A 12,593-nucleotide genomic window follows, 5' to 3' on the forward strand; every position below is an offset into this window, starting at 1 on the left:
AAATTTATTGAAAGCCTCGTTTACAGTGGTGAGCATGGCAGACTTCTCTTTCTGCCCTCCTCCCCCGATGTCATACAGTGTATGTTTCCGTGGGAAAGGCAATGGATAAGTAAGTAAACAAATTAATATGAAAGGTGAAACCGGACAGTGCCAAATGCTAGGAAGTATATAAAGGAAGTGTGATAGAGAGAGTCTGTTGTTAGCAGTGTTGTAAGGTTAGAGGAGCCCTTTCTGCAAAGGAGGCATGTGACCTGAGACAATCAGTCACTTGGGGTGTGTATAAAATGTATGTACTGACTCCCTGAGTGTCTGCATGGTTAGCACCTTAGAAGTTGATACCATGAGACATAAACCATTGTAAGACTAAATATCAAGGATTGGCATCAGGGTGTAAACACCTGCAGTTTGGAGAAATTCATTACCAAGGTAGCAGGCCATGCTTTCAGTTTACATTAGGTATTTATGAGCCCTTATCTTGATCTGGTGTGTATTGAGGCTTGTGTTTACCTCTCCTTTGATGAAATCCAGTTACTTTTATTGTATTTTATTTTTTAAATTCTGGGGTACATGTGCCGGATGTACAGGTTTGTTACATAGGTAAACGTGTGCCATGGTGGTTTGCTGCACCTATCAATCCATCACCTAAGACAGTAAGCCCGGCATGCATTAGCTCTTTTCCCTAATGCTCTGCACCCCCTGCCCTCCATCGACAAGCCCCTATGTGTGTTGTTCCCCTCCCTGTGTCCATGTGTTCTTATTGTTCAGCTCCCACTTATAAGTGAGAACATGCGGTATTTGGTTTTCTGTTCCTGTGTTAGTTTGCTGAGGATAATGACTTCCAGCTTCATCCATGTCCCTGCAAAGGACATGATCTTGTTCCTTTTTGTGGCTGCATATTATTCCATGGTGTATATGCACCACATTTTCTTTATCCAGTCTATCATTGATGGGCATTTGGGTTAATTCTATGTCTTTGCTGTTGTGAATAGTGCTGCAATGAACATACGTGTGCATGTGTCACTTTTAAATCCTTTGTTCCATGTGATGTAACCATGATGGGGAAAGGAGATGAAGGGATGAAGAGGCCAATCTTGAATGCTTTCCACACCCTCTCCAGTCTTCACTAATTGTAGCAACATTTTTAATCAGTTTCATACAGTTATCTGTGTGTGTGTGTGTGTGTGTGTGTGTGTGTGTATGTATGTAGATGGGGGTTCTGTTTAAGTTTTCCTGTGATTTATTTCTGAAACAATTCTGCTACTAAAATAATTTTGAAATCCATTAGAATAATCCATTTCAAAATTTAAATGGTTCTTGTACTGGGGAATCAAATGATATGACATTGTCATTTGCTGTTCCTTTCTTCCATTATATTGAAGTGGACATGTGCAAAATGGTTCAAAATAAATGAAAGCTTTTTATCAAGGTAGAGAAGGCAGAAATTAGATATAAAGATTGGAGGCAAGTTGTTATGGCTTGAGATGATTTTGATTTGTAAATGTAGAAGAGATGGAAAAAATACTAAAGTGTGATTTATAGCTACAAGAACAAAAGGGCAGGACTGGCCATGGAGGGGAGCATACAGGGCCAGGGACTGGCTGATCTGAGTCCTGGACTGCTACCTCAGCCTGGATCTTGTCCCCTGTGTAACCTCAGGTATTGTCTTTCAAATGTGCTGAACTGGTACTATGATTACCACTTTGCAGAATTCATTCTGGGGACCAAATATTATCATATGTTCTAGATATTTGTGAGCTGCCAAGTGACATCAGTGCTATGTAATTTTAATAAAATGGAAGGAGTGCATAGATGAAGTATCTAGTGTAAATCTTGATAGGTGTATATGGATTAGGTTAATGATCTCAAGCCCAGAAACAGTCTATAGCCAGTTAAGCAGGAAATAATTTGTTGAATAAAGGACTTTGGCTAGCAGAATTGATGAGAAAACTGGAAATCAAGTTCTGGCAATGCCAAGGACCTCAGGCTGACATACAGCAAGGATTACTGGAAGAGTCTGCTTAAGATATTTCTGCAGGCACTGGACTCTTGATACTAGGGCCAAGAATAAAGGCACGTAATATATTTTTAGTAAAATTGTTGAACGAGTGGATAAATGAAAAGCACATGGTAGGTGTTCGGTAAATAAGTGTTAAATGAGTGAGTGAAAGAATAATGAGGCACAATCACTGCTAGACACTTGCCATTGCTATTGTGATTAATTTTCAGTTCTGCCTAGGTCCCTAACTCCCTCCCTCTAACTTTACAGCCATGAGTAGAAGGTTATAATTAAAGTGGCCAAACCCTAGTGCTCAGCTGGGCAGAGAGAAGAAATATCTGTTCTTAGGTTTCCGCAGTGAGTGAGTACTTTGCCTATCACCAAACCTTACACGGATGGGAAGGGTGTTCGGATTCTGGTTGTCCAAAAATATGATCAGTGGTCCCCACTATAGTGTTGGATTAACTTCATGTTAATTATTTGGAAACAGTGGCAACAAATGTATTTGGTTACTAAAACAGTGTAACCATTTACTATAGTTTTCCTGTAATTGATGTAAACAATAGTTGCAGTGTTCTCTATGTTGTAGAAAAATATATTTAATTATTGGATTATTACCCAGTGTTATTGTCTCAAATTAAATACTGCATTGTTGAAACAAGAGACATGCAATTCTGGAATTCAAACAGAATTGTTTTTGTTTTTCTTTGAAATGATGTTAAATCAGTTTATAAAGTAGAGAAATAACCATTACATGCCTTAATTTCTGTTACTAATGAAGTGGAGGAAAACAGTGACTGATAGGAGCTTTGTTTAGTGAAATTCAACTAGCATCTCCTCTTAAATAATTTTAACATATTTTCCAAAATATTGCCAAATCTTTGATGAATTATTTTGGAAAACCTGGCTTCATTTGTGTAGAAGCCATTCATGTTTTCTGGTATTTCTCTTTCTTTTGAGGATGTCTGTGTAAAAAAAATTCTAAAAGTTTGAAAATAGGCTCAGCTCATATAACACCAGCCACATAGTTCATAGGTCTTGAGGGAGTCTCCAGGGATTACTTGGAGATTTTATATACATATAAAAAAGTATATCAAAGTATATGTACTACATTTTACTCAAGTTGGGTTTATATAATTTCAGGTTTCTCTGTGCACATTGGTGATTTCACATTTTAAGTTTATGGGATTCAGGAAGCACGTGTGTTTTAGGCTGTATCACATTGGTGTGGCACTAATCAGATGGCATGTAAATAACTTGTTGATAGGATCACTTAATAAACCATCATGATTCTTCAATCCATATGAGACTTATTTGGGAGAGAAGTGAAATTACAAGAATCAAGGGATTAGTATTATGTTTTATAAATTTTGGATATAAACTTCGAGAATTTTATTCTTATTCATAAGTTAACTCCATATGTTTAAGACGCACAACATTAATGATAAAAATAAGATCCATTGTATCATTTTTATGTAGGGGTGTTGGCCTCATGTTAGTGTGGCCTTCTGTTTCTGTAAGGATTCTGGATGTTTAATAGACATTTTGGGTTGCATCATGAAGCTTTATTGACTTTTATGGTGAAATTATTACATGGCAGGTGAATCCGAACACTGGGGTTTAGCCCGAGAAGGTTGGCTCAGGAAAGAATTCAAGAGTGAGCTGGTGGTAGAAAAATCAGCTTTATTGAGGCAGGGTTGTTACAGCTCTGTGACTTCTCCTTCAGAGCAGGGGTACCCCTGGGCAGTGTGTCAAGAGTAGCAGCTCAGGGCCAGTTCTGCATCCATGTTTATACTACTTTTAATTATGTGCAACTTAAGGGACAGGGTATTCAGAAATTTCTAGAAAACAGAAGGTAACTTCTGGGTCATTGCCATGGAAAGGGATGGTAACTTCTGGGTGCAGCCATGGCAATGGTAAACTGTCATGGTGCTGGTGGGTGTGTCTTACGGAGAGGATCTTTCGTTGCCTCTTCCTTGTTTCTGTCAGTCTTCAATGTGGTCCAGAGTCACATTCCACCTCCTACCTCATTATGAATAATGAAAAGTCAGGCTGATAGGGCTCTGTATTTTCTATCTTGGCTTCTGTCAGAGTTGTCCCATCGAATCCGTCGTATATGTCACAGTTCACTTAACTGTTTTTAGTAAGGGTTTCTATCTTTAAAGCATGTTTGGAAACACTATCCTATGCAATAAATTTTAATTGGCTTCTTCCATATTTTCTTTTTCTTAATAAAGAACAAAGCAGACTTTTATTTCTAGTGAAATGGTTTACAAGATTGGGTCCTGAATAGACCCAAGAAAATCTAAATGTCATTTCTCTGAAGACTGCAAATTGTTGAAAGGCACATATACTATAAAAATGTTACCTATGAAAATAAGAAATTATTTAGACAGGTATAAATTACTATATGGTTTTAAGAACAGTCTTAAAAATACGTTTCAAAAACAACAAATTGTTATCGTTTTAGAAATGCAGATTGAATCATAGATGTTTTGCAGCACACTAAAGCAGCAAAAATGCATTGCAGTTGTGCAGTATTAAGGAAGTTGAAACATCGTTGACTGAGCTCACATTAGTTTGTTGGCTAACCACAAAATATGTAAAAAGGTAGAGCTTTTTGCATGTTTTTGATGCTGTGATTTCTTGACAGGAAGGAAAGCAAACTGCAGAAGCACAGCAAACTGCAGAAGCACCTGCAAAGTATTATAGGAAACAGTGAGACAACGATTAGGGCTTGGAGGATGGCCTACCATTAAGAAAAACTGTGTTGCACTTTAAGTTATGTAAAACTATGTTTAGTTGAAAATGTGTATTTTTAAAATATTTTGATTGCACTGTTCATTTTATCATCGCATTCACATTGGTATATAGCTACACTGTACATTTCTTTAATCTTCTATTAATATTTTCTTTTATTTAAAATCTTGTTTCAACAGTTTGAAGGTGATGAAGTTAATTCCATTGTAATGAGAATTTAATATGTTTGAGAGTTGGTATATTCTGTTGGTTATCACAGTCTGGACTCAGGCATACCTAAATCTGAGATTCAGTGTTGCCTTTGTCTTGATGTGTAATCTTAGACAAAATAGCCTCTCTTTGCCTCATCTCTAAAGTTGGAATTGTAGCAGTGATACTTACCTCATAAAGCTGTTGTGAAGATTAAACTATTTAATCAACATATAACCCTTAGCACCATATATGATAGTTTTTATAATATTCCCCAGTGAGATAATGGTGAGAAGAAGTAAGTGGGCATTTATTAATTGCTATATTATATTACTGTTGGTGTTTCTTATGATAGAACTTTTTACAATCTCATGAAATATTATTGTCCCACCTTACAAATAAGGAAACTGATGTCTAATACGAAGATACTTTGATTTGCACATGCAAGGTATAGAATCAAGGCAGTTAAACAATTTGAGTTTTGCTTAAATTGCTCCAACCAAAGTTGTCCTTTGGTTGGAGCAAGAGAAGCTGGCCAAGAGAAATTAGATAATTTACCTGGTCTTGGTGAAAGATAATGAAGGCCAATAATAGGAGGGTTGGATAAAACTGGGCAAATTTGTTTGACATTTTAGCGGTAGAATCAACTAAATACTACTGCATGTGATTCAGTGTTATAGGTCAGCACAAGGGAATATTAATGGATCTCTTGGATATTTTGAGTTTGAAGTTCCCAAGGGATATCCAGATTTAGATGCTCCGTAGACACCTGGAGCTGTAAAATAAAAAAAAGACTTCAGTGGAGGTTCTAATTTTGCAAGTAAAGAGCATTAGAGTTAATAGTTGAATCCAACAAAGAAGTGCCAAATTGAGAAGTAAAGAGACCAGAGAGCAAAATCCTGATGGACACCAACATTTAAAAGGTAGTTGGAATAATTTGGTGTGGCTAGCAAAATGTTTAAAATATACTAGGATAGTGAAATAGAGCACAGTAAAGGGAACTGCAAGGAATAAGGTAGTCTCTGGCAATATATGTATTCTAGAGACATCAAATATTATTTTTCTTTTTGAGCATTAAATTCAATTCAGCAATTTTGCAATTTTACAAGCAGTTATTTCAAGCATGTGCTCACAAAGCACTTTGCACGAGCTGTACTTCACTATCTGCAAACCTTGCATCTGGTCCTTGCTTATGGAAGCATTTCGTAAAGTTTCAAATGTAATTAAAAGTGATAGAATTTTTTTTTTTTTTTTTTGCCTGAGACAGGGCCCTGCTTTATCACCTTGCCTGGCGTGCAGTGGTGCCACCTTAGCTCACTGCAGCCTCAACTCTCGGGCTCAAGAGATCTTCCCACCTCTGCCTAAGACTAGATGGGACCACAGGCATGCACTACCAAGCCTGGCTAATTTTTTCTTTTTTTTTGTAGAGATGAGGGCTCACCATGTTGGCCAGGCTGGTCTAGAACTCCTGTGCTCAAGCAATCCCACACACCTCAGTCTCCCAAATTACTGGGATCACAGGCATGAACCATTGCACCTGACCATTTTATTTGAGTTGTATTATTTTTCTTTCTACATTTTGGCTCTGCATTCTACATTTCATCATACTATACCATTATTGAGAATGAGAAGAGCTTGAGAAATTTGTTTATATGATATACTACCGTCTTCCAAACACAACTCCTTCTCTTCCCCTTAAGAGTAATTACCACTATTCTGATTTTTATGCAGTCACTTTCTTGCTTTTCTGTATTGTTTTATTACCCAGGTATGCATCCCTAAATATTACAGTTCAGTTTTGCTTTTCTTTTAATGGTATTTTTTGAGTATCTTATAATCTTCAGGTGCCCCAAACATAGCACCTGACGTCCAATACAAAGACATCTCTCTCCCTTTTAAAATGTATCTATTGAAAAAACCAGGCCAGGTGCGGTGGCTCATGCCTGTAATCTCATCACTTTGGGAGTCCAAGGCAGGCAGATCGCCTGAGGTCAGGAGTTTGAGACTAGCCTGGCCAACATGGTGAAACCCCATCTCTGCTAAAAATACAAAAAAATTAGCCAGGCATGGTGGCAGGCGCCTGTAATCCCAGCTACTTGGGAGGCTGAGGCAGGAGAATCGCTTGAATCCGGGAGGCGGAGGTTGCAGTGAGCTGAGACGACACCATTGTACTCCAGCCTGGGCAACGAGGCTCCATCTCAAAAAAAAAAAAAAAGAAAGAAAGGAAAAGAAAAAACCAGATCATTTATTTGTAGAATTTTCCCAGAATCTGGATTTTGTTGATTACTTTCATGAAATGTAGGTTAATGTGTTCTTCTATAATCCATGTTTCCTGTAAACTGGGAATTGGATCCAGAGACTTAACCAGTTTCAAGAACCTCCTCCAGCACCTTTTTTTAACAAGACTATATCCTAGGTAGTGGGGTATTCTTCCTCAAGAGAGACATAATTCTGTTTTTGAAATTATTGCAGCAGTTGATGCAAAATGCCTAGATCCATGATTCACTAGGGGTTGCAGCATCATTATGGTATATTTGTATGATTTCTTTTTTATTCATTTGCTGGAATTTTTCTATAAAGAGAACGTTTACTTTCTCTACTGTTTGGTTAGCCAGTGATACAGTTAGTGTAGGACAAACAAGGTACATGCTTAATATTTTTTCTTTATTTGCCACTGTTCAAAATTAAAGTTAGTTTTTTTGTGTTTTCCCTAAGTGTGTGTGTGTGTGCGCGTGGGCGCGTGTGTATGTATGTGTGTATTGTTGGATAGTTAGTGGTTGGGAACTTGAGGGTTAAACTGAAGAAAGAAAAGACAAGTAGAGGCTCTTACTGCTCTTGCTCTAGTGCACCCTTTTTTTTTACACCAGTATCCCAGAAATCTGGGATTTCTGGGATACTGGTGTAAAAAAAAAAAGCTTGTACTTACCTGCTGGGTCAGAGGTCCTGATATCTCAGGCTTTGGAAATGGGGTTGGAGTGGAAGGGTGGGGAGTCCTAACCATTCCATATTCCTTGCCAAACTGTCAGGGAGGAACTTTTTCTCTGCAATTCTCTACAATTTCAGGCTCCGTGAATTAAACTGACAAAAGATAGATTAGCAAAACAAAAAGCGTATTTAATAACATATGGACAAAAGTTACCAAAACATGTAGCTCAAAGGGGCAGTTAAAAGTGGGGGCTTATACACCATCTTAGTAGGGTAAGGAGAGGAGGAGAGAAAGGCAGCTTATGGAAAAACGAAATGAGTTTTAGGAAAGATAAATGAGCCCTTTAGGTAACAGCTGGAAGATATAGTTTTGTGACAGTGTCTGTTTAGGTGTGGTGTGAAGATTTCTCATGTTCAGTGATGAGTCCATTCTCCCTATTGCTCCTAGGGAGGGGATTTATGACAATGGAGGTTTTTTGGAGTTCCTTTGAAAGGCTCTGCTTTTAGTCAGAGTAGCTATTTTAGGAACTCAAATGCCTTCTGCTCAAAATAATTTGTATGCTATCCTGGCATATTCTGGACCCCTTCAGTGTGTGTGTGTGTGTGTGTGTGTCTGTGTGTGGTGTGTGTGTGTGTGTATTGTTTTCAAGATAAACACCTCAACTTCCCTAAAGCTTCTCTAAGGGTTAGCTCCTTCTCTTCCCACCTGTAGATGGGAAGAGTAATTGAGAACCTTTCAGACTACTTTTTAGGTACAAGTTTAAAAAATTTGCTAAGAGGGAAGGTCTAATGTTAAGTGTTCTTATGATAATCAATCAATCCAAAATAAATATCTATTTTGAAAGTCAAAAAGAAGGATAAACACCTCATGAATTCATACTGATATTGAAATTCAGTCAAAATTCAGAACTACTGGATGCTTATTTAAATTCTCTGTCCTGTACCTATGTCTATATCCAGTCCTTACAGGTTCTGAAGAAGACTAGGAATGGTTAGAATATAATATATCACTCAAATCCATGTTACACAGAAAACATTCTCATAATAACTACTAACAACATGATTACTCAAAATTATTGAAACAGGCATTCCATTCTCACCCATGAGTGCGTGTTTGTATTTACAGTTGTGCTGTTTTTACACTGTCAGAGCATACGGCACATGTTATAGGGTACTCTCTACCCTATATTCTGCTCAGTACAGAGCATAAGGAGATAACTATCACAGCTTTAGGTTTTTTTTAATTGTGTTAATGTTGAATCAAAACTTTCCTTTAGGTGTGCATATAAAAGGGAATAAGAAAGGGAACCAACTATGTTGATAGAGGAATAATTCTTCAAATGAATGTTACATTAAGAAATTGTCAATGAAACACTGCTGTTAATAATATAAAAGGTTTTATGTGTTAGATTCCTCTGAATATAACTTTCACATTTTGTCCTCTTTTGTGCTAATAGAACATTCTAGTATGCCAGTAGAAAAAAATATCACTTTAGAAAGGCCTTCTAATGTAAATCTCACATGCCAGTTCACAACATCTGGGGATTTGAATGCAGTAAATGTGACTTGGAAAAAAGATGGTGAACAACTTGAGAATAATTATCTTGTCAGTGCAACAGGAAGCACCTTGTATACCCAATACAGGTAAGTATACAAATTTTAACCTACCTTGCTCACCAAAAGTAGCTTAATTCTAAATATTTTTGCTGACTGAGCATTCTTTCCTCTGCAGCCACTTGAATGTTATGCTAATATTCTAATTTGCATATTTACAGAGTTATTTCTCTTTTTAAATTTTTATTAATGGCTAAGTCTTTTCATTTTCATCAAGGTTTTGAGAACTAAGCCTATATTAATAACTTGAATTATCTTTAGGTTCACCATCATTAATAGCAAACAAATGGGAAGTTATTCTTGTTTCTTTCGAGAGGAAAAGGAACAAAGGGGAACATTTAATTTCAAAGGTCAGTATTAATAACTTGAGGAACAGTTAATAACTTCAGCATTATGTTCTTAGATTTCTCAATCCTGTAATTTTAAAATTATTTTTACAATAATAAACATAATGTAGCTGAAAGAAAGTCATATGTTTTCCAGAGCCACAAGAGGCAGCCTTGAAAATGGTCTTGTATCCCCCAAGTCCACTTCCTTCCTGCTTCTATTCCTCAATTTAAAGCACATGTTTTAGTTCAAAAGGCCAGCCTACCACATTATTAGTGAATTATATCAGTTGCCTGAATTTCTTTATTTATCTCTCTAAATTCATAGCTCTTATAATAGTCCTCCACGTTTCTAAGTTATTGTGGTCCCAGCCTCTGAGAGTGTGGGTTGATGTTCTATATCCATAGCTCCAGGACATGGGATTTTAGGATCCATAAAACTTAAAAATAATATGGAGATGCACAAAGGGTTGCCTACTTTTTATCTCACCAAGTAAGGAGGTTTAAAGATATATACAAGCCACAGAATATCATCCACATTTCTTTTGCTTGGAAACAAACAAATTAAAATATTTTACTGTTACCATCATTAAACCAAAACTCAAGAAGGTCTCAATCTCATAATAAAGACTAGTTATTTGAGTTAGATAATTATCATTATGAAAAACCCAGTATTTTGTGGTGATTAGTGAACCATATTATCGTGCTGGTATTTGGGAAATGCAATCTGTCGCCATATTAACTACGTCGGACTCTGCTTTGCACTAATTCCCCAGGAAACATGAAAATTGTTGTAACTTTTCCTAAAACTCCTAAAGCCCGACTGTCTGCTGTGACAGAATGTGGATGCTATTCTCAAGGCTCCATCAATAGCAGAATGGCTTGCTTCACCATTGCCATGATCTAATGGTTCACTCCTGTGTCCCTCATTGCATCCCTTCTGCACTCACAGAGTCATTTTATTTTTATGTCTTTGTAATTGTTCCAATGTGGTGAATATAATAAATTCTTGTATTTATATATCTTGGTCTCTCCAAAAGCAGGAACTAGTATCATTCTTTGATTATTTTAGTCATGTATATTCTTTCTTATCTTTTTTCCCTCCATTTGCCTTTAACTTGGTGAAGGACTAGATAACACCATATACATTTCCTTTCAGTTTCCTTTTCCTTATGCATTTCATTTTTCCCTCCCCTGCCCCATCTGCCCTTCCCCTCCTCTTTCCTTAATCTCTCTTTTCCTTTCCCTTTTTCTGTCCTTTCTTCCCTCCCACCTTTTGAGTTCATTTCCTTCCTTCCCTTCCTTCCTCCTTCCTTCCTTTTTTCCTCCCTTTCTCTTTTTCTTCCCAATGAGCAAAAAATAATACTAAACACACAAAATTTCAGTGAACACGTTTTATTGAGTTTTTAAAAAATATGTAAAGAAGGCCTACAGATTACGAGGAAATGCTCACAGAATCTTGTGACTTAAAGTGCTCCCAAGATATTCAACTTTAAACACTTTTTTCTTTTTTTTTCTAAGACATTGTGCTCTGGAAATATATACTAGTCATACCTGCTTTCAATATTGAAGATAACACATTTTTCTCATTAGTTTTGATAATTACTTAAATTATTATGTGGAAGTGACCATTCTTGTGTCTAATGTGAAGATTAACAAGCATTTTACTTTTCAACATACCAATACATTGAATTGCAAGTATTCACACGGAAGGCCTCTTGATTCTCCAACTGTTTTGAGATAACTAAGCTGATTTTGGCTGGTGTCAGCAGCACTGACCCAAGGCCTAGGATTTAAATCAAGGCTTTAAGGAAAGCAAAGAATCACTGAACATTTACTTTTTTTTCTTTTCTAGTTGTCTTGAAGCAGTTTAGGTTAGCTAATTTGTTTTTAATGCCCCTTTAACATTAACGTAACTTTTAAGTATGTATTATATCTTGAAGATATTTATAAAATTAATAAGTTGGGTCCTTTCACATCTTCCTTGGTAAAATAAAAATTCCCTATAATTCATCTAAATTGAATATTGCTTACAGAAATAATTTTTACTTGAGTAGTATTTAAAGACATCTGTACATTATGGATATTATAGTTATTTAATAGGTCTGAAAGGCTTATAAAATGGTGTGTATTTTTATAAATGTCCTATTATATTATTTCTCCATATGGTTTACTTAATGGTTTTTCCTAAGAAGAAGAATTATCTTTTCTTAGAAGACTTACAACTGCATGTAGATGAAAAGACTGTTTTATTCTCTATTTTAAATTGAACCAAAGATAAATTTTTCTGCCATTGACTACATGAGCCACCTATAGTGCATGAGCCTGAATCTTCAGAACAATTCATCAGCAAAGTCCCTGCTGCTGTCTTTATGGGTGCTGGTTGATTTACTACTACAAGGTTGTAAAAGGCCCTCAAGATTACTGATTAGTTCAATGCACAAAAACCTGCTGACTTTATGTGTTTCGCTCTTGATGCCAGGACAGAGGAGACAGCAAAAGTGTACACTGGAAGTTTGTGACTGCTAATAAGTTGCTGATTACTTGCCACCCGAGAAAGAGAAAGATGAGTGATGGTCTATAGTGTTTCTCAGTAGTGGATCAAATATTCTGAGTGGTTGCTGAAAGCTTCCATAATATTTATCAATGTTAAAATCTCTTAGTAGAAAGTATGCAGAAATTTAATTGGTAAAGAACAAGAACTTTTTGGAAGTCATGATGAGATTTTGATAGTACCAAATGTAGTGAAGCCTGTCAAAGCTCAACTATCTGTCTTCCCCTGG

The 12,593-nt window shown here is 36.5% G+C and overlaps 1 protein-coding gene across 3 annotated transcripts in view; it reads left to right on the forward strand.

Annotated features, from left to right (window-relative positions):
* Positions 1-12,593, forward strand: part of EMB (embigin) — a 61,467-nt gene that overhangs the window by 23,722 nt on the left and 25,152 nt on the right. For all 3 annotated transcript variants that reach the window (XM_054684375.2, XM_054684374.2, XM_016953332.4), the window contains 2 exons: positions 9,328-9,514; positions 9,746-9,834. In XM_054684375.2, coding sequence (XP_054540350.1) covers positions 9,328-9,514; positions 9,746-9,834 — 276 coding nt within the window. The remainder of the gene's footprint in view (positions 1-9,327; positions 9,515-9,745; positions 9,835-12,593) is intronic.

The sequence above is a fragment of the Pan troglodytes genome, chromosome 4 (genome assembly GCF_028858775.2).
Source record: "Pan troglodytes isolate AG18354 chromosome 4, NHGRI_mPanTro3-v2.0_pri, whole genome shotgun sequence".
In the NCBI taxonomy this organism is placed as follows: Eukaryota; Metazoa; Chordata; class Mammalia; order Primates; family Hominidae; genus Pan; species Pan troglodytes.